Consider the following 27,832-nt stretch of genomic DNA (forward strand, 5'->3'; position numbering starts at 1 on the left):
TCTTCTGGTTGATTAAGACTATCGGATTACTCCAGATAGGAAATGAATATGTTTCATGTTTAGACAAAAAAAGACATGTTAAGCACAGTGTAGTGGTTTACAGATTTGCTTAACAAGTGAACGATCAGTTTGATCTTGGATACTTTTGATCGGATCTGATCCTGGGAGGAGACACAAAACCCTTTGAGATCGTGCCAGGAAGGGCATCCAGCATTAAATATCAGTGGAGCTATCTGCTGTGGTAACACCTTGTGAATAAGAGGTCACAAGCAATTGAGAAAGCCTTTGCCATTTTCATTGCAATAGTGCAGCTAGCCAATTCAGTGGTGAGTAAAATAAAGCAACACTGCTCGCTACATAATGGAATAATGTCGTTCATTCAGGGTGAATATTTGAGGATACTGAAATTAAGTTAAGCAGGATAAAATAAATCCAGAAAGCACTGTGCTTGCTGATAATAATGGGTGCATGTTGTTTTTTTAATAGGACACATCAGTGGCACATATGTTTGACTCCAGCATGCAAAACACCCACAGATGCAGACAGTGTTCCTTCATTACCACAACTGTCTGAATGTGAGTCAGAGTTACTGACACATGAAGATCTCACCAGACACCGACACAAAGCTGATAATTTCTGTGTTTCAACACACACGCAAAGTTTATCTGGATGGGCTGGCTGACTAACCTTGACTTCACCCACTGGAAGTGCTGACTTGTCAGTGCATGGGGTAAGAGATCCCAGCTGTGTTTGTTGTAGCTGCTGTGATGGTCTATATAACACGCACAAAGTGATTAATAATCTTTACTTCCTCTCTTCCCATGTGTGATCTTTTTTTTTAACTGCGATTCTGCTCTCTTCTTCTTTCTGTGAACTAGATATGCAGCGTGGTTTGCTCTGGTGTCGTTTTACCTTCCCCTTTCTTCACAGAAACAACATTAAAAGAAAGAATTGCAGCTAAAGAGAAGATGAGTGTTAATGTGTAGTACGATCAATACTTTAATGACGTCAGCTGTTACATAAACTGAAACTGGCACTGGGGGAAATACAAAGACTGAAAATACTTAGAAAAATTAACCACAAACGATTTTTTTCTTAAAGTGAAAACCATTACAGCTTTTAAAAGTTCCTTAAAGAAGACTAGAAACAGAGAAAGACGGACTCAGGACATGACAAGATCTCAGCACCCCTCTTCTTCTTCAGGAGCTTATCATTGGGTATTATTGCTTTGGTGGACTCTAAGCCAACATTACAAATGCAGCATGAGTTCCACAACTTTGTAATTCAGTTCTTTAATTTCACACACCGTAAAAAAAAAACCTGTTATTGCACATATCATTACAGTACTCAGATCTATATTTTATCCCTTCTTGTCTGCAATAACCCTAAATTTAAAAATATATTCATTAAAAAATAATTTCTCCTCATTCGTAACATAATATGCTCTTCTGTGTTAAAAATCATTACGTATAAGCATCTCTTTGATACGAAGGAGGAGGATCATTAAGAAAAAATGTACAGATCATTTTGAGAATAAAGTTGAAATTTCGAGTCGAAAATCTTTTTTCATGGAAAAAAAAGTCATGTGGATATTACAGTTGTTTCAAGACAAACTGCCATGTTTGCTCTACCCTCTGAGTTAGTGAAATCATGCTTCAGATTCAGTTTTAGTAACAATAAAGGAAATAATTTCTCTTATAGCACACAAACACAGTATGGTTGATAAGTATAAAGATGGTGCAGAAAGCTGCATGTGGTCAGATGGAAAAAACACAAACTCGGAGGAGTGGGTTTGTGCAAAATGAAATAGTTGTTAAGCTATTATCAATGGTTATACTGTCGTGCAATAAAGAGGATGTATGTTGTATCACAAGACGGCTGATCAGTTTGTGTCACTAACTAATCTACACAAGGCATTTTGTAGATGGTATAGCAAAGGTGGCAGTTTGTCTTGAAACAAAACAAAGAAATCATTTTGAACAGAATGTCAGTTTTTCATCTGAATGGACTTTGGATCAAGTCCTTTTTAGAAATATGATTTAACAAGAGTTTTGCTTTATGTAAAGATGTACAGTTCACAGCAGGTCATGCTATCTGGGCAGCATTTCCTGCAGGTCTGCCACGACATAAGCAACCACGGCCCACAATGCCGAGCAGAGGTCCATGTCGCGAGGGTCCTGGACGCTCATGGTGTCACCTTCACTGTGGTGGAACCAAAAGTAACGGCTGTCTGCCACGTGCAGGCTGGCACCTGGATGACACAGGGACAGAATGATGCACAAAGAGCGTCACAAAACATGCTGGAAAATCTGAAACTTCAGCTTTGGAAACAGAGTTTCACAGCTGTAAAGAAGCATCAGCATTGTGTCTGATTTATTCCTTTAGAATATTTCGCTTTAAGACTAGTCACAACTGAAACTAACGGAAACCAAGAAAGGAAAAAAACCTGCTCTGAGCCTCAGTTTACATTCTAATTTTATATCGACTTCTTGTCTAAGCTATTAAAAATGCTTTGCTTATGTTTATGCATTAGAAAAATTTTGTATTTACTGTGTACTCAAGGCTTTAGTTTGTGACCTAGAAATCATACTAAACCTATATTTAGTAAGTGACATTCAGTTAACAAAGGATTTTCTGAGCTAATAGCTGAAAACTGGTCATGTTTTGACATGTTTTACAAGCGTTTACAAAAAAGGATGTGGCAGGCCTAAAAAGAAAAAAGAAAAAAAACTATCAGCACATGTAGAAGCCTCATCAGAAATGGTCTCAGTGGAAGAATGGCTTTCAAGAAGCCATTTCTAAGGAAGAGAAACAGGGAGAAAAGGCTGAGGTATGCTTAATTACACAAGACCTGTGTAATTTAGTTTACACAAGAACTGGATGAGAACAGAGGAACAGGGTCTGATGGAGCGATGAATTCAAATTTTAAAGTTCTGTTCAAATCACCATCAATTTGAGGTCAGCAGAGAGGTACAACAGTGAGTTGGAGATCTTATAATTGATGGAATTATGAATATAGAAAAGTACAATCACTATGCAATACCATCTTGAAAGTCTCTGAGTGGCAGCGGGTCATTTTTTTGGTATGACAATGAATGTAATGAATGTAAAATAAAAGCATACCTGGATAGAAAAAACACAAAAACTATCAGTCATTGATTGGCCTCCCCAGACCCCAGACCTCAACAATATTAAAGCAGCGTGGGATCATCTTGACAGAGAAAAGACAAAAAGGCAGCCAACATCCAAAGAAGAGCTTTGAATGTTCTTTAAGAACCATGGAGAACTATTCCTGAAGACTACTGAAGAGTTCAGGTTGTGGTCAAACCAAATATATATTTAAACTTGTTAGAATTTTACAAACTCTGTTTTTGCCTTATATAGTGTATTTCCATGTATTCTTGCGCTTGCCTCATCAAATCACTGCATCAATTTCTCATTTGCCATGCAAAACATAAAGAAATGAGGGGTAAGTTAGTACTTTTGAACAGTAGTGTACATTAGTATTGTTAATGTTGTATTGTATAAGAGTCTGTATATAATGTGAGGGTTACTTTATCAGCTAAAAACACACACAGGTTTAACAGATTTGTTGTAACAAAACAAAGTTCTGTTATGGTGACTATTTGCTGTTCTTCTTTTCTTTTATGGGGTGTAGTAATTGTTATTCTGCTTTTATACACTTGTATTCATTGAAGGAACCGCAGACTACTATTTTCTAAAACCATTTAAAGGCCAAGATGACCCTGCTTGTACTTGAGTTATTCTTTATAATGTTAAAGTCTTAAAATCTCCACCCATTCCCTAAATAAATCTTTTAGCTTCCATCCAGATTATTAAAAGAATTTCCACTGCTAGTAATGCTGACCAGTCACTCACAGACACGCGAGTTCCCTTTAACACTGACGTGCAAACAGTGTGACCCCACATTTATCCAAAATTAGCAAAATGTTCTGCTTAAATATCACTTTAAGGTTAAAATGTAAGATATAATGGAAAAAATATAATCCTGTAATATAATCCTGATTGGTGACCTGTCCAGGGTGCACCCTGCCTCTCCCCCTATGGTAACTGGGATAGGCTCCAGCCATTCCTGCGATTCTGATAAGGATAACAGGACAAGAATTGATTGATGAATAGAAAAATATACATTTATATGGGAAAGTTTAGGAATGCTAAGCAAACTGTGACATAACTGAAACTCGATGAATACAGAGTGTGAAATGCATACAAACTGAAATAAGGTGTGAAAAGATAAGAATAAGATAAGATAACCTTTATTAGTCCCACACGTGGGAAATTTGTTTTGTCACAGCAGGAAGTGGACAGTGCAAAAGTTATGAAGCAAAAATTAGAATAAAATAAAATAAGAATAAATACAGTACACAACTGTACAGAATAGAATAAAATAAAATACTATATACAGTAGAATAAAATAGAATAAAATATACAATAAGATAAAAATAGAATACAAATGCTATATACAACTGAGTAAAAATACAACGATGCCAGAAAAGATTATTGCACATTAGTCTTATTGCACATGTGTGGATGTGTGTGTTTGATCAGCTGCAAAAGTCTTTATTGTGGAGTCTGACAGCAGTGGGGAGGAAAGACCTGCGAAATCTCTCCGTCCCACACCGTGGGTGCCGCAGTCTCCCACTGAAGGAGCTGCTCAGTGCTGTCACAGTCTCATGCATGGGGTGAGAGATGTTGTCCAACAGGGATGACAGCTTAGCCGCCATTCTCCTGTCACTCACCACCTCCACTGGGTCCAGAGGGCATCCTAGAACAGAGCTGGCCCTTCAGATCAGCCTGTTCAGTCTCTTCCTGTCCCCAGCAGAGATGTTGCCACCCCAGCAGACCACACCATAAAAGATGGCTGAGGCCACCACAGAGTCATAGAAGGTCTTCAGGAGTGGGCCCTCCACTCCAAACGACCTGAGTCTCCGCAGCAGGTACAGCCTGCTCTGCCCTTTCCTGTAGAGGGCGTCTGAGTTATGAGTCCAGTCCAGTTTGCTGTTCAGATGAACACCAAGGTACCTGTAGCTGTCCACAGCCTCAATGTCCATACCTTGGATGTTCAGTGGTTGCAGTGGAGGATGTTTGTGCCTGTGGAAGTCTACCACCAGCTCCTTGGTTTTACTGGCATTGATCTGGAGGTAGTTCAGCTGGCACCAGTCCACAAAGTCTTGAGTCAGTCCTCTGTACTCCTTGTCGTCCCCATCAGTGATGAGGCCGACTATTGCAGAGTCATCAGAGAACTTCTGCAGGAAGCACTGGGTGGAGTTGTGGGAGAAGTCTGCAGTGTAGATGGTGAAGAGGAACGGAGCCAGAACCGTTCCCTGTGGGGCCCCCGTACTGCAGACGACCCTGTCCGACACACAGCCCTGAGTCCTCACATACTGTGGTCGGTCGGTGAGGTAGTCCAAAATCCAGGTAGTGAGGTGATGGTCCACTCCAGAGTTCTCCAGCTTGTCCTTCAGAACCGAGGGAAGAATAGTGTTGAAGGCACTGGAGAAATCAAAGAACATGATTCTCACAGTGCTCCCAGCGGTCTCCAGGTGAGCGAGGGAACGATGTAGGAGGTGAATGATGGCATCATCCGCTCCAATGCCAGGTTGGTAGGCAAACTGAAGTGGGTCCAGTGATGAGCTCACAAGGCGCCGAAGCTGAGCCAGGACCAGCCACTCCAGGGTCTTCATCAGGTGGGATGTCAGAGCCACCAGCCTGTAGCTGTTGAGGTCCTTGGGGCGTGAAGTCTTTGGCACTGGTACAACACAGGAGGTTTTCCAGAGCTGTGGGACTCTTCCCAGCCTCAGGCTCAGGTTGAAGAGGTGCTCCATCACCCCACACAGTTGGTCCGCGCAGGACCTGACGACCCTCGAGCTGATGCCATCTGGACCCGCTGCCTTCTTGGCTTTAATCCTCCTCAGTTCCCTCCTAACCTGGGTGGTTGAGAGAGACAGGCTGGAGCCTTGTGTTGAGTGTGTATTGGATGCTGTTGTTGGGGGTGGGGAGGGGTGAGCAGGGTGAATAGAGGAGGTGTGAAGTGTCTGAGGTGTCAGAGGTGGAACAGCAGCAGTGGGGGTGGGTGAGTCTGCAGCCGATGTTGGAGACTGCCTCATGGCTGAATCAAATCTGTTGAAGAAATGATTCAGTTCATTTGCCCACCTCACATCCCTCCCAGGCAGAGCGTTCTGATGTTTGTGGCCTGAGATGGTTCTGAGGCCTCTCCAGACTTCACCAACGTTATTTTGCTGAAGCTGGTTCTCCATCTTCTGCCTGTAGCTGTCCTTCCCATTCCTTATCAGTCCCCTCAGCTCTCTCTGCACCCTTTTCAACTCCTCTTTGTCTTTGGATTTGAAGGCCCTCCTCTTCTGCTTGAGGACAGCTTTAATTTCTGGGGTAATCCAAGGTTTGTTGTTGGAGAAACACCGTACAGTCCTGGTAGGTACGGTGTTGTTCACACAGAAATTAATATAGTCAGTAATGCATGTAGTAAGGCTGTCGATGTCCTCTCCGTGGTCGTCACAGATCACCTCCCACACAGTCGACTCAAAACAATCCTTAAGAGCCTCCTCGCTCTCCTCCGACCATCTCCGACCAAAAGTCAGAGAATGTAACACATATCCTAATAAACAACTAAACTGTTTTGGTTTTTCAATGTATTGATTTTTATTTTTTTAAATCAGCTTCATCAAACTATAATAAATTGCAGTAAACAGAACCTGCACTACATAATACGGTACTGTAGATGGCAGTGTAAAAAACATAAATCTGCCCAGAAACAAACAGAAGAACCCAGGAACAGTTTGGTTTTGGTTAGCGGTGTCAATCACGTCGAGGAGGCGTTATTTTCTTCAGTGCGAATGTAAACTCCCTTTGTATACACTGCCAAAGGAAGACGAAGTGAAGGAGCAGTGGTTGAATTCATTTTCACTACTATTCCTCAGCAGTACAACCCCAACCGCGTATTGTGCTCATTCACTTTACCGAGAGCTGCTTCCTGAACCGGTTCAATGCTGGATTTTCGCAGCGGTTAGTCCTGAAAGACGAGTCAGTTCCCACTTTGTTGGTAAAGTCTGGAGAGTCAGGAGTGAGTGTGCTCTGTTATATTTTTAAAAAGGAACCTGTTGTTACAGTGCAGAGCTGCTTGTGTAGTAGCAGTAGAGCACTGTAAAATAATATAAACCTGCAAATAAGCCCATTTAAAAATGCGTATTCCTTTAATTTATTGCTTTAATTTAACCATCCGCTCGATCTACCAATTTGAAAGTAGAACCCAATATAAGGCAATAATCCTGCAGGCATTTCCCAATAACACTTATTCTGATGCTTGACAGGTGGTTTCAACATTGAATCACTGGAGTAGATATGCAGTGCAGATATCCATCAGTCACTTCTTCCCAATCAAAAAGAACATCTCATTTAACCCTAGCACATAATAAATGAGTTACTCATGGCCGTCAAAAAACAGCAGGTGAATGGAAACAGTGACGTCAATTTTGAAGAACTGAAGCGCTGATTTTGGGTGTATTCCAAATACATGGACCGGTTTCCTTTGCTTCTAGTGCTTTCTTTATTTGCTACTTTAGCACAGGATACACTGTGACCATCCTTTGCTAAAGGAGAGGAGAAAATTTTGGTATCAGTCTCTGTATTGGTACCAAGTAAATACAGGGCCAGTATTGCCAGTACTCTTATACTATAAAGGTAGCATATATAGTGGAGAGAAGTGTGACATGCTCTGTGAGATGAATCATCATCAATTTGCAAATTCTGAACACATTTTAATGACCACTGGGCTACATACTAAACTTAGAGGATAGAATCAAAGCATCGATCCTGTCACACTATGATCAATCAGATATCAATACCAGCGTTGGTATCGATACTATTTGGATCGAACCGCTCTCCTCTACCGACCATTCACGAAAATAACCGACATAATGAACAAAGTGGGGCGGATCATGTAAATGTTCATTCATTCATTCATAAATGTATTTTCCATTTCAATCCATGACCTGCTGATATATTTAGTTTTTAAATAACAGCCTGTTGAACCCACAGCTGAACTCTGAACATCCCACTGCTGTAATAAAACCTACTTGTTCAGTTGTTGCCTTGCATGAAAAACAGATTTATATAAGCGCTCTAAAGATTATGAGATATATTAACTGATCAAAGTGTGTTTAGGGTTCTCTATAATTAGTTTGCATTAGCAATTGCTGTTAGGATTGTCATAAATCAATGTATACTTCAGGTGAGCTGGGATAAGTGATGGATGGATATGCGTGTGAGGCAGTTCAGATAAATGAGAGGAGGCTGAATGGAAATCAATATGCTTTTGATATAATAAATAACTCTTTCATTGAAATCGCTGAGCATGAGGACTCAGGTGCAGAGCAAGACTTATCCAGAAGAGTCCTTAATGTTCCCTTTTCTTTAAAATACCAACCTTTGTACTGAAGAGAGATTTTTCACAGGCTGTTCGCATTTATATGGCCTACATAAAACAGCAGGGTTTACACATGGCAAAGTAAGGTGTGTACTTTTTGGTCCATCTTCTGATCATTGTAATATTAACACAGCAGATATCTGGCATTACATTGTTAGGAGACTAGTGTATGTTCGAATTCTCAGCACACCGCTCTTCTCTTTTTTTAAACTCCTTATCAGTTGTCCTGCACACCCTTTTGCCCTTGATGAAGTACAATGACGTTTTCCTAAGAAGCATTTACCGGGGAAATCTATACATATCTGCTCTCACTGTGTATTTTCAAAATGCCAGATCAGATAAGCCCGATTTCCATCCAGCCTCTAAAAATAAGTGCAAATCCTAAACTTTTAATGAAACAGTTTTGTTACAACCTTTGAATTTAAGCTGAAAACCTGAACTTCAGCCACATCTCAGTGATTTGATTTGAACTCCTCTGTGGTGTCATCATTCCTATCATACTATCTATGAAGTTATCTAATTAAACAATCTGGGCAGCTGTAGCTCAGGAGGTAGCATGAGTCATCTACTAATTGGAAGGTTGGTGGTTCAATGTGTGTATGATTGAGTGAATGAAGCTTTCAGTAAAAAGTGAATTGAATGTGGAGTTAAGAGTTTATAAGCACGAGTTCATTTACCGTTTATTTGTAAAAAACTTGGCAGGTGATTGGCTAACTTAACACTAAATGGAGAAAAGTATTGGGCCACACAATCGCTTAATCTCTGCATTCAAGTATTTTCAGTCCCATTGTCACAGGTGTATGAAATCAAGCACCTAGCCATGCAGCCTGCCTTTACAGACATTTGTGAATGAATGGGTCGCTTTAAAGAGCTCATTGTATTTGAGTGTGGTGCTCTAATAGGACGCCACTGCTGCAACTTATCAGTGTGTGAAATGTATTACCTCCTACCTACTCCATGCTGTTACTGATATTGTTGCAAAGTGCAAGTGTTTAGGAACCACATCAACTTGGCCTTAAAAGGATCAATAACTGCAGAGTTGCAAACGTCCTCTGGCATTAGCATCAGCACAAAAAGTGCACACTGGGCACTTCATGGTATGGTTTTCCATGTCTGAACATGTTGTGTAGATTTACATGGCCCAGTACTTATGTATATGTAGTGTACTAACTAACCACATGATATGCAATAGGAGAACAGAAAGAGGAAAGATTAACCAACGTCTGAGACACTTTGAAAGCAAGCAACAGCCAGTGCAGCAAGTTTTGAAGTTATAATGTTGGCACTGAACCGTACCATCTTTGGAAGTAAAATTTGCACATAAAATGCACACTAAAAAGATTTGAAGATTCAAAGTAGGTAGTAAATGAGAAAATTCTTAACAGATTTAGGGTTAAAACTGTGTGAAGATCACGATCTACAGATGATTTTGCCATCTGCAGAAAAAGCAAGAGGAGGAAAAGAGGACCAACGTCTTTGAAGATAAAAAGATCTCATGTATAAAAACTTTTTTAAAAACCCCCAGCTAGTATCTGAAGTGTGATGCCAACTCTCACGTTATTTAAGAACACCTGAAATGTCTGCAAGGTGAAGCCTGACAAAGACAAATTAATATGAAATTATTTTTGTCAATACTTATGCGCATTATTTCATGGCACTTAATTTCAGCTTTATTCACTGGCAGTGGAGTGCTGGTATCGACATCTCTGCTAATTTACGTTACGATTCACTAAACCTAGAAAACCACTGTCAAGCCATTACCAATGGCTGTCTAGTCCTGTCACTTGGCAGCCATAGGTAATGCTTCTGGACAGTTATTTGGGCAGCTGAAGTCCCGATTAAATGAATAGGAAGATAGTGATAAATTTAATTTTATTGGTCACCAGGACATAAAACTGCATGTACAAATGTCACAGGTCAAGCTTGATAAACTGCTTAAAATTGATTGCAATTTGGACAGAAAATAATAATTTAAAAGCCACATTCCTTACAAAGGTTATACTTCAAATAAACATGCAATATTGCATTCCCTCAGAGTGCCAGCATGATCCATGTCTGTGGCTACCCCAGCAGAGCACTGAACAAACTCTACGCTAATTCACAATGTGGACAGTAGACAGCTAAACATGTTTGATTTAGCAAATCTTTTTGTGCCGAAAGCCCAGTTAGACACAGCCGGGATTGAACTGGTGAGCTTTGCTGTTAGGCCACTACACCATGAGATAGATAAATAACCGCATAGTTGAACATAGTTGAAATGATTGAAAAGCATTTCAACTATGTATTCAGCCAGTAAAACGACCGGCTTATATGTGTTGCACATTGGCTGCTGTAAAGCAAATGATTGCTTTAGAAAACCATTGTTCATATAATGAAATTCTCACATGGATTCAAGTAATTGCTATGACACTTCAATTATTACTTGAGTGTCATAGCTCTGCTTTGTAATTGTTCATACTGTTATTGCTTTTTAAAGCTACGTAATCCCACAACTTGAGGTTTGACTAGTTTCAGTTGTTTATTTAGATAGATGGCTCTTGTAGGGCAGGCCCTGTTCCTGAGTCATAAAGCCACAGCAGACATTCATGGATGAGCTTAATCTCACTAAAATTAAATGATAAAATTTTCTATTGTTAAATAAATATTAAAAATTTGGGGCCATGAACCTTTTTTGTTTAAAAAAGAAGAACAGCTGATTTAAGTGAAGAGCTAATATTGCCTGTGTCATTATTTAGGGCAGTAATAGAGGCCTTTGTGGCAGCTGACCTCTGTCTGTAGCCTCCCAGACTGATGCCCCAGAAAGAAGATTAGTCAGCACACAGCTGTCAATGAAAACCTGGCCGATATCCCTCCCTCAACAGTACAGGTCTGTGGCCCTTCAGATGATCAAGTCATGCAAAAAAAATTCTTTTTTGCTTCCATTATAACGGCATATATGTGGAGGTTCCTGTCAGGATTACTTGTTCTTTGTATTTGCACTTAAGCTACCCAGGCATGAGTTCCCAGCACAGATTGTGATGTTTGCACCGTCACCTTGGACAGCCCCATGGTGTTCCTACAACCAACATTAGTAAAGTGATCATCTAAGAGTCCTCGACTCAGCCTCGAAACCGAGGAGGAGGAGGACCCTTAAAAATGCGCCTTCGTTGAAGGTGGTTTGTAAAGAAGAAGATTTAGCGTGAATGAGGACGGTCTTTTTTAGGTGCCTTTTCATAGAGAGGAGTTAATGAATAACATGCCAAAACGACGTACTACAAAATCAATTCTCAGGTGAAATGCAAGAAATTGGCCCTCAGTTATGGATAATGTGCATAGAAATGATCTTTTCTGTGGATAACTCTAGCATTCAGCTGCTGCTTCAAGATGTTAACAGTTGACACTTATAGTGGTTTTCTACTACAAAAAGCAGTGCATGTTTTCATATCCTACAATCACCAGAAAAGAGAAAGTATTCTTAAAGCACAGAGTGTCCTGTAGCAGGGCGTGAGCCACTCACAAACCGTTAACAATATAAAACTCCAATTAACTGTAATTGAGGCAGCTAAATCTCTGTCTCTTCATTACATCAAAGAAGGGGTGTTTCTGCACCACATGTTTAATGAGGTTTTAAGTCGTCTTTCACACATTATTCCATGGTGTCTTTGTGACTGCAATGTTTCACTTCTACAAAACGCCTCATTTTAACGTTTACAAAACCACTAACAGAAACTAACCAATGCCTACTCTCAAAACCCTGAAAAACTGAGGTAGACTACAGCTCGGTGGAGATTGTTGTATTTACTGCTCTGCACACTGGTTCGTTTGAAGTACTTGGTTTCCAACTTGTAAAAAATGGTACCGTGCAGGTCTGCATGAAAACTGATTTAGCTGTTGACTGCTCAGTTGTCAGGAGCCTTTGTCAGCGTATGACAGCTCCTGTTATATAGGTTGCAATATGATGTGTAGAGGTGCTTATATTTCTTTTGGAAATTATAAAAACACACACTGTTTTAACAGATCTGTTGTAATAAAAGTAAATTCTTCTCCACTTGTAATTTTTTTTGTGTATGTATGTTACTTTTTTCCTTCTCACTTGATTTTGTAGCTGCAAAATCCTACATCAAATCCTATGAATGAATCTCAGAGTCTCTAAAGTTAACATGACCTTACTTGTGCTCAAGTTATTCCTCTTACTTACAGCAGTCCCCTGTCTGCAAATAGGAGAACTTCAAATCTAGAGGAATCCAAGTAACTACCAAGTAACCCCACTACTATTAATGCTGACTAATGACATGTGATTTCCAGTAAGTAAACTCTAAAGGTCAAATGCCAAAAATGCTTACACTATCCTCGAGATTTCCCCTGGTTTCCCCTGAGAATGTCACTGTTGCTCAAGTAAATGGACTACAAGGAAAAGATGAAAACTTGTGGAGGACAAAGAGCGCATGATGTGTCAGCCTCAGACAACAAACTCACCGCAGTGAACAAAAACAAGAACCGATTCTCCAGCATCGGTGGGATAGTTAATCATTTTTGAAATACGAGGTAGTGGAACATGATTCAATTACGGTGTCAAACATAAGACCTGGGTGCCAGAACTTGTCCGCCAAAAACTGGCCCACTGGACTGCTTTGGAAAATGTGAAGGAAGGGATCAATTTTAGACTTTTAACTGTTTTTTTTTAATAAGTTTTACAGCTTTTTTTAATGGATAAAGACTTTCCCATTGCCATTCATACTACATGAAAGTAAGAAACAGAACAATTAAATAACAGTAAGTTCCTGTTTTTCATTATCGGCTCTCAAAAGTTCACAAAAAAGGAACATATTCTCCTTTATCGACCAAGATTTATACAGGCCTAATGACTTATTTTTGAAGTTTGGCTTTAAAATAAAAAAAAAGTAATTCTCATCTTTCAGTAACCATTAGAATTTTCTCTCTAGCCCAAAGTTGCTGAGGTAATGGTTGATGGTAATGCAAAGCGCACGTGGTAAACCATAGGTGAAGATTATTTTTTTCTGTCCATGTTGAGACAGCAGTACCTTATGAATGCCTCGTGCCACCGTAATAAACCAAATCTCCCTGTAAAGCTCGTCTTCTCCCCTTTCTGTGACTGTTTAAATTTTGTCTCTAGCATAAACAGTAACATGGTAAATAAAGGGCTAACAATTTTTTTTATCATAATTACAAGAAAGTGTTTGCAATGAGCTTACAGGACTTTTTCTGTAATGTTACGCATTTAAAAGTGTCGTGCTAACAGACTTTGGCTGTGGAATTTAGACGATGCTCAGTTGGTACTAAGAAAATATCTCCCAGACCCAGACCATTACACCACCAACATCTTGAACTGTTGATACAAGGCAGGATGGATCCATGCTTTCATGTTTACCCCCAAATTTTGAACCTACCATCTTAATATCGTAGCAAAAATCAAGAATCAACAATGAAAGTTTCCAATTTTGGTGAACCTGTGTGAACTGGAACCTGTTTCTTTATTGTACGGTGTGGTCTTCTGCTGCTGAGGCCCATCTGCTTCAAGGTTCAATGTGCTGTGAGTTCAGAGATGCTCTTCTGCACACTTAGATTGTAACAAGTGGATATTTGGCATCAGATCAGCAGTTTCTGAAATAGCCTGTCTACCATCCACAACCATGCCCCAATTGAAGTCACCTTCTTTCCTCATTCTAATGCTCAGTTTGTACTTCAGCAGGTTGTCTTGATCATGTCTACGTGCCTAAATGCACTCAATTGCAGCCATGCGACTGGCTGATTAAATTTTTGTACTGGCAGTTAGAGATTTAAACTGAGATACAGCGGAAAAGGAAGTGGAAGAGGTCTGTATGTTTTTTTTTTAAATACAACACTAAACAATTTCAGACAATTGATTTGATTAATCTATATTTAGTACACTTTATTTCAACTCTATACTGTATTAGCAGTAACAGGACTGTTACAACTTTAACTTTAATATCCATAATTTAGACGTCTTGAAGTGTTGCTTCATAGTTTTAAGTCATTCTAGTTGCAGTACCCAACTGGCTTTGAAGAAATGGAGCCAGACTGTATTAACTAGAATCTGTTCATAGACCATCAGTGAGGATGTGATTCTTTGTGCTCAGCACTTTCCGCCAAAGAGAGATCATTAAAATTCCCACCACTAAAAGTAGGATGTGTTACTTCCTTTTTAACTTTGTGCTCATTAGTGATGTGGCTTTGGACATTTTTTAGTAGTTTTATCTACTAAATGGAATGGAGCCTATCCCAGCTGTCATGGGGTTAACACTCAGAGGCAGACAGCTATTCATGCTGACATTTACAACTATGAGCAATTTTGAACAATCAATTTAAAAAAAACACGCATGCTAGGTTAATTGGAAGGAAGATGGAGAGAACCCATGGACGCACAGAGAGAAAATGCAAACTCCAATGTCCCTATACAAACACGCTGCGGAACTTGTATACTGACTTTCTTTTTGCCCTTTTTAGAAGTTGTTTTTTTTGTTTTGTTGGTTCCCCTTTATAATAAACATTTAGTTATACCATTTAGTTGCAGACAGGCATATTGATTTGACTGACCTGGAACTCCTGCCTGCATCCATGGTGAGATGTCTGTCCCTTCACCGTGGGCCTCGAGTTTGGTTGTATTAATGGGAGCCAAAAGTTTGACCACTTCTTCCATCACCTGTTGAGATGGAAAAAGAGACAGGAAATTATCTTTATATAACTATTATGACAATATTATGATTGTAATTTCTAGATTTGAGCACAATTGAACATTCAGCGACAACGTACAGATGTTTTGGTTCCACATTAACATGAAAAATGCTGCGGTTCCTACTACTTCCTTTTTACATGTAAATATATGGAACCTTTCCAGACTTTAAACAAAAAACAACTACATTTACTGGACAAGATGCTATTTTCATGTCAGTTTGCAAAATCTGTGTGCAGCAGAATTCACAATCTAATACCACTATGTTTTTAAATAGTTGGGTTTTGATATCACCTTTTGTGCTGCATCACTGCCTGTAAATTGCAGGCCAATGGGGGTGAATGTCCCCAAGTCGGACTCCATGACAAGGTCAAAGTTGGACATGTTTACCTGTGTGCAGAGAGGACGCAAAAAGGGGGAACATGTCATGATCAGAGATAAAAGGTGAAAGAAAGCAAACCGAACCAAAGTACTTTCAAACAAAGCATACACACTCAGCCAGCCACTATAAGTACCTTGAGCAGCTGCCTTAACTAATTTAGGCAATTTAAAACGTAATTATACATCAAATGTAAGAACTGGACCAGTCCCACGGGCTGTTATGGTACACTGGTGTTTCTGGTTTTTAAAATGCAGTATATTACAGGTCAGGGCCTGGTGTGCAGCAACAACTCCAAAGAAGGAAATTGTAAGACTCCAGATTCTTATTTAGATCCTTTGCACAGGAAAAACATGGGAGTTAGCCAAGTCCCCTCAGTTTGGTGGAAGTGCCTTTTTAAACTGCCTTTTCACAGTTGTGACCCTTCGTGCTTTTTGGCAGCTGGAATAACATTGGCTTCGTGCTTGTTTTCTACTGATTGGCACGGTAACAGCAGACAGTACCTTGTGTAGATTAAAATATTGCTGTGCTCCGACTCCGCCCTGCTCCTCGGCTGTCCACAGCACTGTTCGCAAAGTTCTCCTTGGACGCAGACCTACAAAGAGATGAAGACACATGCACAGTATAGAAAGAGGAGGATAACGGCTCTAAATATTAATAATGAAATTTTTCTTTTCTTTTTTTGTTGTTGAATAAAAGGCCTTTGTAGTCTTTGTTTGATGAGTCAGTCCTTGTCCAAGGCTCATTCAAGTAAATTGTCCACAAAAATACTGTACTTTATATTCAGGCCTGCTTCCTATTGCAGTTGTGTGTATTTTGTTCCTCTGCAAACACTGGGGTGAAATTACTGTTTACAGTCAGAGGATTTGTTTTTCATTTTGTCCCTGTGTTTAGAACTGGAAACTTTAGCTCCACTTAATGATATTCTTTTTTTTTTAATTGGTCTCAGTATCGCCACTGCTGGTTATTCTGCTTTCTGTGTCTGCACATACTGAGTGTTTCCTCTCACTTTTTAATGAACACATTCACTTTTTTTAAAAGAATTATTAGACTTCATAGTAATTTTTGTGACTCAAACAAATCTCCTCCTATAACATTTAAGCAAAACTAATGAACTTGAGCTTTCATTGCACTCAACAACATGCACATGTTATTATTGCTTAAGTTTATCTGTGATTTACTGTAAGTATTTCTCTGAATATTACCAAGGTCTTTGATGAGTGACAGGGCCTCCCAGGAAATCATGGCTCCGCCTCCGTCATCCATGGCACCCTGGCCCACATCCCAGCTGTCCAAATGTCCGCTCAGTAAGACAACCTACAGTAAGAGATTGTACAGATAAAGAGAAAATGTGTAAACAAGAAACAGAGGAGCAAATCTGAGGAAACAGATAGGCAGACAGTGCTGCCCATATCCTGTTGATTTTTTATTAATGTAGACACAAATAGTTAAAAGTCCAGTTAATTTGATTCATTTTTTAACAATAAAAATGGTTTGTATCAGCAGGAAAAGTGAGATTCATTTGAAGAAAAAACAAACAAAGAAAAAGATGAGAGCACACGGTTCAGTGTTATCTGTGCTTCCAAGAATTTCCAAGATTCCTGTCAGTGGGGTGTAGATGAGCCATTGTTCAAGGTTGCAAAACATTTTCTGACCTGATCTAGCCCTGTCCGTGCAATGACCCAGAGTCCGCACATTCCCGTAAAAACCAATGTGTTTTTTTTTTCACAGTGTTTGCTTTCTTATGTAACTGAAATGGTAATATATGCCAATGTGTTGGTTAGTCGCCCATTTGATTCCAGACTGAGATGTCTAAACTATAACATTGGAATGTGATTATTTCCAGATACCGATGTTTCTCACAGAATGCTTTGCAGTAATTTAATTTTTTTTCTCCAAAGCAAGTTTAAACTGGGGAGTCTAAATTACAGTATCTACTTAGCAACGGAAAAGTGTAAGGAGTTTACCTTTATTATTAATGGTAACGTCACTATTTGTGAATGATGCATAAATAGTGAGAAGTTCCACTCTCTTTTATTTCACAAGTTTTCATGTAGAAAAGATTCAGGCTAGGTGAAGCAGCAGTGTGTGAAAAATTAAGTACACCTTTACTGCTTCCAAGAGTTTAAGTAGCAGCCAGCTGCTGCTAATCAAATGCATTTGATTAATTTCTCATCATCAAGTGTGAGCACCCGTATAAAACAATGTTACAGAGTAAAGATATCAGCAATGTCTGAGAGAAGAAACCACTGCTGTCTATCAATCTGGGAAGGGCTATGAGGCCATTTTCCAAAAACAGTGTACAGTGAGAAATACCATGCATATATATCCCAGCAAATTCATCCCAAGGTCAGACCATGCAGTGCTCAAAAAAAAAATGCACAAAAAACAGAAAGCCACAGCCTCTAAAGGCCTCAGTTAGTTTGTTAAATATTAAAGTTCGTGGCAGTACGATTAGAAGAAGATTAAACAAGTATGACTTGTTTTTGGAAGAGGTTCCAGGAGGGGTTACATTCCTCCATATGTGAAAGACTGATAAAGTCATACATGAAATATTTAATTCAATTCCATTCAGTTTTATTTATACAGCACCAATCCACAACAACAGTCACCTCGAGGCGCTTTATATTGTTAGGTAGACCCTACAATAACACACAGAGAAAAACCCAACAATAAAAATGACCTCTTATGAGCAGGCACTTTGTCAACAGTGGGAAGGAAAAACTCCCTTTTAACAGGAATTAAGCAGGCAAGTAAGCAGAACCAGGCTCAGGGCCGGCCATCTGCAGCGACCAGTTGGGGGGAGAGAAGGAAGACAGGATAAAAGACATGCTGTGGAAGAGAGCCAGAGATTAATAACAAGAATGATTCAATGCAGAGAGGTCTATTAACACATAGTGAGTGAGAAAGGTGATTGAAGAAGAAGTACTGGGAATCCCCCAGCAGCCTACACCTATTGCAGCATAACTAAGGGAGCATTCAGGGTCACCTGATCCAGCCCTAACTATATGCTTTAGCAAAAAGGAAAGTTTTAAGCCTGATCTTAAGAGTAGAGATAGTGTCTGTTTCCCGAATCCAAATTGTAAGCTGGTTCCACAGAAGAGGGGCCTGAAAGCTCAAGGCTCTGCCTCCCATTCTACGTTTAAATGCTCTAGGAACAACAAGTCCAGAGTCCCCAAGTCCAAGAGCGAAGAGCTCTAATGTGGTGATATGGTGATACTATAAGGTCATTGGGACTGATTATTCAAGGCAAGGATTTTGAATTCAATTCTGGATTTAACAGGGGGACAATGAAGGGAAGCCAATATAGGAGAAATATGCTCTCTCTTTCTTGTCCCTGTCAGTAATCTTGCTTGAGCGTTTTGTATTAGCTGAAGGCTTCTCAGGGAGTTTTTAAGACACCCTGATAATAATGAATTACAGTAGTCCAGCCTAGAAGTAATAAATGCATGAACTAGTTTTTCAGCTTCACTCTGAGACAGGATATTTATAATTTTAGAGACATTGCACAAATAGAAGAAAGCAGTCCTACATATTTGTTTAATATGTGGATGGAAGGACATATCCTGGTCAAAAAGGACTCCAACATTCCTCACAGTGTTACTCGAGGTCTGGCTTCATGGATAGATAACGTTGGGTGTCATCTGCATAGCAGTGAAAATGTATGCTATGCCTTCTAATGATACTGCCTAAAGGAAGCATCTATAATGTAAAGAGAAATTGTCCTAGCACTGAACCCTGTGGAACTCCATAATTAACCTTAGTGTGTGAAGCGGACTCTCCATTTTCATGAACAAATTGGAGTCTATTAGATAGATATGATACAAACCACTGCAGTGCAGTACCTGTAATACCTACAGCATGCTCTAATCGCTCTAATAGAATATTATGGTAAATGGTATCGAACGCTGCACCTTAGTGCACAAAGCATGAACTGTTTTTATTGGAAAATTACAAGACCAAGCAATTTGAAAAAAGTGTACTTAAACAGTGTGTCATCTCTGTGCTTGTCTAGCAGGACAAGCACAGAGATGAGTCCACTGTCAGAGGCCATAAGAAGATCATTTGTAACCTTCACTAAAGCTGTTTCTGTGCTGTGATGAGCTCTGAAACCTGACTGAAACTCTTCAAATAAGCCATTCCTCTGCAGATGATCTGTTAGCTGTTTGACAACTACTCTTTCAAGGATTTTTTTAGATAAAAGGAAGGTTGGAGATTGGCCTATAATTAGCTAAGACCGCTGGGTCAAGAAATGGCTTTTTAAGTAAAGGTTTTAACTACTGCCAGCTTGAAGGCCTGTGGTACATAGCCAAATATTAGAGATAGGTTTATTATATTTAAGATTGAGGCATTAATTAATGGTAGGACTTCTTTGAGCAGTCTTGTAGAAACTGGGTCTAAAAGACACTGATGTTTTGGAGGAAGTAATTACTGAAGTTAACTCAGAAAGATCAATTGGAGAAAAAGACTAAATAATTATCAATGATACTGAAAGTAGCTGTACATAATGTACATAATGGTTGAAATTTTATTTCTGAAGAAATTCATTAAGTCATTGCTAGTTAACATTAAAGGAATGGTTGGCTCAACAGAGCTGTGATAAATATTTGAATATTTACTTCATATATTACTGTTAAACATAGTTCTACAAGCTACTGAATCATGGAGTACTTTTTCACACACCACTTCACACTGTGTAATATGTCATGATGTTGTTGCTATAAGTATATTAGAATAAGTATATTAGAAAAGTGTTTGACCACCATGCTGTGAGAACAGATATATTTACTGTTTCACACAAACTCCTCATTTATGGGAGCACTGTCATCCTAGAAGGGGATCACTCCCATCAGGTGACTCACTACAACAGTGATGCTCCCATCCAAGGAAGCAAGTGGGCCCATTCCATTACAGCATAATAAACCCTTCAGATTCCCACGCTGTAGTTCTCAAGTATTTGCAAATACATTACATTAGTAAAGAGGCCAGTACAGCAGCTAGGCATGGTTTCACATTAACAGAATCATATACAGCCAGTTCATCCCAGGTTACAAACTGCATGAGGGATTTTGCAGTCAAGTCGTCTCTGCATTTAAACCATTTTTATAAACACATAGATTTGGGTCACCAATAGCGCTGAAACATCAGGACATTTGTATATAAAATGAAACCTCAAAATGTGGATTTATTTTTCTATTGTACTGTAATTCTTACATTGGTTACACTCAGAAAAATAATCCTGCCCCTGTTAACTTGATATTATATTTATATACACTCAGCCACTTGGTTAGTTTTGCTATGAGTCTGTTTAAAGCCTGATTGTACATTGTGGCCATAGCAGAGACCGCAGAATGTGCTTTGGTTAAAAGTGTAAATTATAAGAGACCACAAATGTATTTTTTTTAATGATTCATTGTGGTGTATGTAATATCCAAGCATGTTTTCCCCAACAAAGGGAGGCTAACATTTACAGTCAGTTCAGAAATCATTCATACCACATTTAATATTTGAAAGCTTAAAACTTTTTTAAAACTTCAAACTAAAAAGGAGGAAGAAGAAAGATGTAGAAGTTGGAGTGGGTGGAAAAAGTCTGTGACAAACTGTGGGAATGACTCATTCAGTCCCAAATGTACATCCTCTAATGAACTTACACACACACACACAAACGCACAAACACAATACGTCAGCCACGATAACTGCTACTGCAAGAGCACAAAGTCACAGGGCCAGAGATGATGTCAGCCATGTCATGTGTTTAATTTCCCTTTTCTATAATAAAACTCCAAGTCCTGGTTCCTATATCAGAATAGTAAAAGCTTACATCAGCGCTCTGGTTCAAGAGTCCTGACGGATTTTAACCTATTAATTCAGAGAAACTTACAAAGAAGAACAGAATGTCCTTGAATTCTAAGCAGCCAGAAAACACTGCAGCACACTGGACATTATCACACAGTAATGCCACAAAGTGCTGCTGACGATACTTTACTAGAAATCAAAGTCAAGACTCTTATGTTTGGCTACCTTGGACTTTGCAGTTAGGATGTGAACTTTTTAAACTGTTAAAGGGGGATGGCTTGCATTTGTGAGGGAGTCAAAGTTTGCACAGATATAGTTCATATATCCCACAGTGGTGGGAAATTTTCAAGAACAAACATCATATACCTTCATATACCTTCATCTGCCAACAAAGCGGATATTAAACACACACTTCCTTAATAACAACAGCAACATCCGCATACCAGGCAACCTCTACAAATATACAGTATACACCAGGGTTATCAGATGCCACTATGGAAATTTCACACAGAGCGTGATAAACTGAGATGCAAAATTTAGTGTAGTCAAATTGAACAAGACACCCTCCCCCCCATTTCCCCGCATGTTTGTTCCACACACCTTTCATCACTTGTCTTTGCAAATAACTGCTATTATAATTTACATACCCGCTCAGCTATTTAGGACATGTTGGTTTAACCCAACATGAGCTGCCTTGTGTGAATGTACAAACTCCAAACAGTTACTTCCAGCACGCCAAGATAAATCTGTCCCTTTCGTTTTAACTGCAAACTGTTATGTTCTCTGACCTTTTGGCCTCTTGGTGAAAGAGAGCTGCTCTCTCCCTATCCAGTTCCAGGTCTCCCACACACACACACATGATTGCCACAGCTCAGCAGCATTTTGCTCATTTAAGTAACTGCATATACGGCTCCAGCAGCCTCACTGTTTGGCCACTGGGCTCTAAGATGTGTGGTTGCTGGAGCTGTGCTGTTCAGTGTAACTTAAAGTGATCTTTGGAGTTGAACTGTGGCAAGCCTGTGGGACCTGTCATGCTCTGTTGCTCTGTGTTTAAGGAAACCCATCTGTATGTTAGTGGAAGTTTTGTGAGGGTTTGCTGTCATTTTATGTACACAACTGTTCTCCTGTTTTGTGGCCAGCCAGAGCACTTGGGCATCGTATTTTTGTTTCAACACATAGCTCAGTGTTTCTTCTCATTTTAGTAAGAATGGGGGATTTTACTTGCTTTGGCCCTAGAACCCCTGGTGTCTATTTGCTTTCCTTTTTCTACTTAATTTAATATTGTAAAATAGTTGTAAATAAATGCTTTGTTTCCTATTCAGTAATCTTTCTAGGAGATTTATGGTTATGTTATAACTCAGCTTCTAGGTGAGGCGTTGTAACACAAACTGAAATATATTTACATACATCATGTACATGGTGCTGAACATGCCTCTAAGCCCATTTAGCCTGAAAACCTTGGGTAGTATTTCCAGGGGACTCTAAAAATATCTCCTCTAAAAACTGTATTTGCATACACTGAGGTTTCTGCAGGAGCAAGTAATCTATTCATCAGGTTCTACCTGTTAGATGTGTCATATATACAAAGCACCTGCAGTGAACTGAAAAGGTATACTCTGCAGTTCAGTATGTACTCATTTAGTCTGCTCATAGGCTTAAGAGTTAAAGCAGGCCATAGTTTGACATCTCATTCTGTTCTTGACAGTCTGATATTGAAAAAGTTTGCTACCTAAAACTGTCAGTTTGCTATCCCTGTGATGAACTAACAACCTTACATATAATCCATACTGGAATAACATGATATTTATATCACAACTGATATGCTTCATGTAAACTGACTGGTTGCAGTTCGCAGTTTTATGCATTATATTACCTTAAAAAATCCTGGGAGTAGTAAAAAGCTTGGTTACATTTAGCTGAGTTGAACTGATCAACTATAAATTTTATATTTTATGGTCAAAATGTTATAATTGGCTTATGAGGCAAATGAGAAAAGAAAAGAAAATAATCACTTATACTTACCAGATTATCTCTTAAAAACCCATCCAAGAAAATATAACAGACTCATTCTATTTAATTTTCTTTAAAAAGTGCCAAAATACAACAGCAGTCACCTCAAGGTGCTTTATATTGTAAGATAAAGACCCCACAATAGTACAGAAACAACCCCCTATGAGCAAGCACTTGTTACAGTGGGAAGGAAAAACTCCCTTTTAACAGGAAGAAACCTTTGGCAGAACCAGGCTCGAGGAGGGGTGGATATCTGCTGTGACAGGTTGGGGGTGATTACTGTATTGTTTAAATAATGCAGTGTTTTCATGAAAGCCTACTTTATACTGGTTCCTGGAAAGATTAAATCACATAAGCAAACACAAAATACAGGCAGAGTTAAGGGCTGTCGGAATATCTTCAGTCAGCAAAAAAACTCACACTATTATTTCCTTCTCCACCGAGCTAAGATAAAGACAGAATTAACTAAGAAGGAGATTAAAAAAAGGATTATTGGGACATCTGATTTCCTTGTGGTTTGTGTAACATCCGACAAAATGGATTTACTCTCATATCAAAGTGGAAACTGGACAAATAATAGATGAGATAAATTTGTCAAATATGCGTATCTATGTTATGAGTGAGTGATAGCTACCTGCTCAGGGTGTTGCCACCCTTTTATCTCAGCCACTGTGTTGAAAGAGTCAGCATCAGGAAGGGTCTTGGCTCCCATGGTGAGTCTGACCACAATTTTCTGACCTCTTTGTGCCATACGCCACATCAGCTCAGCATCCTCCACAGTGATGCAGGCTGTGGGGATGCGCTTCACTCCATCTTGGTAGTCCTGCCAGCCTGTGTGGGGACTACACAGGAAGTGATAAAGACAGAGATCTATGTAATATACCAGTGATAAAGTGACACTACAACATTTCTAGACAGTCAGATAGCTGGACACTTGGAGAAGATAGATATACCTGTTAATAGAGAATGGAGTGACTGATCGAATGAGTGTAGCCACAGCTCCTACTTTGGCTGCCTCAGAGGCACCATAACCACGGTATGCCACTGTCTCTCCATAGCTAACATATGGCTGGTTAAAAACCACAATCTTTCCTGCGGCCTCACTGGCTCGATGCTTCAGTTCCTCAAAAGACTGAACTACCAACACTTCTGCCTCAATACCTACAGGAATAACAATCAATCAGTGAGCAGTAAAGGAGAAACAGATGAAATGAAAACTGTTTTATACGACTATGGTCTTTACCTTCAGGGGGTGTTCCTACGCTGCTACCCAATCCCAGTATAGCCAGAGTCTTGGCTCGAGGAGCAGTCATCTCTGCACTCTCCTTCCCCCGTACCCAGTGTGGGATTTTTGCTGGCTCTAGATAAGACAATTAAACTGTTTATATTCACCAGAAATCAGCTAGAGTTCCCGTACGTTCTGAAACACATGTTGGATAAAAACTGTAAAACTTACCCAGGTGTACATCCAACCCATCCTGCACCATGGCATTGTACATGTATTTAATAGCCATCTCCAAGTTGTTTGAGCCACTGACACGGTTTCCTATAGTGTCAGTAAAGTCTGCGAGCCGTCTGTAAGAGCGGTTCTGGGCAGCACCGAACACAGCCAGGTCAATGATCTGTTTGGCCACATCAGCATAGCCTGCTACCTCAGCTGCTACCCCAGCTGGGATCATGCAGAGACACACAACAAGAACATATCAAAACACTGTAAAGGCTTGCAAAGACTGTGTCAGTTCGACCAGTTAGTTCAGGTACACTGTTGTCATTGTAACTCAGTACATAAATCCCAACATTAAACTGGTCAAGGGATCCAAAGTAACTGGAAAAAAATGCGTGGGTACAGAAGGCATTTATTATAAACTGGTTGTTTTAATAAAGGCCTTACTCTCTCAGAGTTTGAGTTACCTCTCTTTGCAGTATCATTGGATAAGACTCTGACAGCAGATTCTGAATTTATAGTTTGTGCAGAGTGGGGATGACCATCACAGAAAGACGATAGGTTGAGAAACACATTGAGGGAGAGGAGGATACAAAGTGTCCCCTTCCAAGTCATCTGTGAAAAGAAAATATGAGTGTGTTGTTGTCAGTTGATGTTAAATTTCTACTAAATCCTCCTTAAACCTCACACACACTGCAAGTATCCTCTCATCTTAGTAAGAACTAAAAAGCAAACATGCATCACTCCTGCTAGGGACGAGAAAACACAAATAATCTAGCAGATATGATTCAAACAGGCAATTCACAAAGACACTTACTTTGCACTACAGCAGGTATTTTCTATTTTTGATAAGTGAGTGTGTATATGTAAATGTATATGCATGTGTCTGCATATGTATATGCAGTTGTGCTATAAAAAACAGCCATAAATTAATCGTAGTTTTGGGCTTTTAATGATTTCTTTCAACTGTGCTTTTTTCATAGTGCAATGATTGCACAAGAATTTGGTTGAATTTATTTTGGATTTTCTCAAATCCACACAGGGTCAAAAACAAATATACAGGCTAAAAAGTGTACTTTAACTTGACTGGGCCAAGGCCTATTAGCTTCTCATTAGTTATCATGATTGACCTCAAATTTTACTTTCTCTTTGCAACAATAGAAATGATTTGTTTGACTGCATTCCCTGAATTCCAGTTGAAAGCAATGGGACAGTCCAACAAACCTCCATGAAAGTTTAAGAAGGAGAACTGTACAAGTTAGGACAGGTAGGGATTCAAGATCATCAGTTTAAACAATTATACATAACTACTAGTTATTTGCATGTGTCATCACTTTGCTAAGGTCTGCAAGAAGAGACAAACGGTTTTCTGCCTCAGATTAGAGGAAATTGGTTAGGATGTTCGGGAACAACCCAAGAACCACCAAGGCTCAAGCCTACCATAAATTATAAACTACTGAACTACCAGCATGACTGTGAAGTAAGGTTTTACATTGCCATGGACCGAGAGGCTACCAACTAAGAAAAATGTTCCAAAATCAACATCTTCAAGCTCAACTGAAATTTGCAGTTTCCCACATGGACAAGCCAAATTCCTTCTGGAGAAAAGTTTTATGGTCAGACGAGACACAGATTGAGCTGTTTGGCAACAATGACCTAAGAACACTTTACTAGCTGTGAAGCACGGTGGTGGTAGCGTCATACTCTGGGCTGTTTGCTGCCAGTGATACTGGCACAAATTGGATACAATAATGAAGGAGGACTACCTCCAAATTCTTTAACTTCACCACAAATCAACAGTTAGACAATTGAAACTAATGTTTGGACTATTCTTAAAAGCCAAGTACAATACAATACAAGGAAACCAACCAATTTAAATTAAATCTACAAATTCTGTCAACAAGAATTTCCAAATAACCAAGCCAGAAGCTTGTTCATGATTACCAGAAGACTACCATCTGGTCAAGGTGTGACTTGCTAAGGGACATTTAACTAAACCTGTATGTATACTAATACTTGTGTACCCAATTCTTGTTTTTTAACCAATTACCATGATATTCGCCCCCCAAGATGAATATCATGGTAATGTCTAAATACCTCTTTTTGGTATGTTATTGGGTTTATAAAACCTAATATATGCGGCAAATTTTGATAGGAAAGGACATAAACAGGAAGTAAGGTGATAATTACAAAACAGTGGAGAAAGGGTGGTATTAAATAAGTTTATGCTTATTCCTACTCCTTTTTCAATATGTTAAGCCATGTATTTTTGTATGCTTTTTGCATTATTTATTATTATTATTTTACAGTACTACACTATACGTGAATGGCGGTTTATTGGAAACGTTACGCTATCCACAGTTACAGTTTTACTTTCACTTTAGGGCATTACAGTTATACTTTATTTCTGAGTAAATGTAGCTCGACACCACAATTGTTAATTTATCATATTAACACAGACGACTTCATTCGTTTTTAAAAACCAAACACGATATACAAAAAAGTATTGCAACACAGACGAATTGAGAAGGAGAGAAACGTAACAGCGGTTTAAACATTTCACAGTAACAATGAGCGCAAAACTCGCTTCTCCATAAAAGCACAAACCATTCGAGTCAATTCAAAGTCTTTGGTTTTGTTGACGTTGCAGGACTTCGTCCAGTTTTAAGGATATGCCAAACACACAAATACCGCAATATAAACAGTTCCGTACTCGTGATTACAACCTGCCTAGCGCACTTCCGGTTTGTCTTTTTTCACAATAAAAGCGTTATGCTTACAATAACAATAATTTTGTTATGCAGGTATTAAAACATGGTTACACATATATATGCACATAAAAATGGGTATTAGCTAAGCTTATGAACTACTAAATTCGTTAAAGAATAAACCACACCCAGCCCTCCACTCTCCCGTTTTCCCCTCACAAAATAAAATAATTCAATGAAACAGATTAGTATGCAACAACTGGAAATTAATAGTTTCAATAGTTCATACAAAACGATTTTTGTTTAAATTACCCCTCATAAGTAGTATAGTCTATTCACATTA

General features: G+C 39.2%; 1 protein-coding gene across 1 annotated transcript; it reads right to left on the reverse strand.

The window, feature by feature from the left end:
- Positions 1-981: 981 nt before the first annotated feature.
- LOC100699413 (carboxypeptidase Q) lies at positions 982-27,545 on the reverse strand. The gene is made up of 11 exons (XM_003452118.5): positions 27,389-27,545; positions 25,249-25,396; positions 24,794-25,006; positions 24,581-24,697; positions 24,291-24,498; positions 23,972-24,179; positions 16,737-16,848; positions 16,035-16,126; positions 15,447-15,542; positions 15,017-15,122; positions 982-2,251 (listed from the first exon to the last, which is right to left on the reverse strand). The coding sequence occupies exons 1-11, from the start codon at positions 27,389-27,391 to the stop codon at positions 2,091-2,093; spliced, it is 1,464 nt and encodes a 487-aa protein (XP_003452166.2). The 5' UTR covers positions 27,392-27,545; the 3' UTR covers positions 982-2,090.
- Positions 27,546-27,832: the final 287 nt, after the last annotated feature.

Source organism: Oreochromis niloticus, linkage group LG11, assembly GCF_001858045.2.
Source record: "Oreochromis niloticus isolate F11D_XX linkage group LG11, O_niloticus_UMD_NMBU, whole genome shotgun sequence".
Lineage (NCBI taxonomy): Eukaryota > Metazoa > Chordata > Actinopteri > Cichliformes > Cichlidae > Oreochromis > Oreochromis niloticus.

Bases quoted from the DNA above. Each gene is read 5' to 3' on its own strand.
- LOC100699413 (XM_003452118.5), bottom strand. The intron at 25,007-25,248 runs GTAACTCAAACT...GCATGATCCCAG, and splicing joins CAATGATACTGCAAAGAGAG to CTGGGGTAGCAGCTGAGGTA. The intron at 16,849-23,971 runs GTAGCTATCACT...CTCTTACTGTAG, and splicing joins GGTGGCAACACCCTGAGCAG to GTTGTCTTACTGAGCGGACA.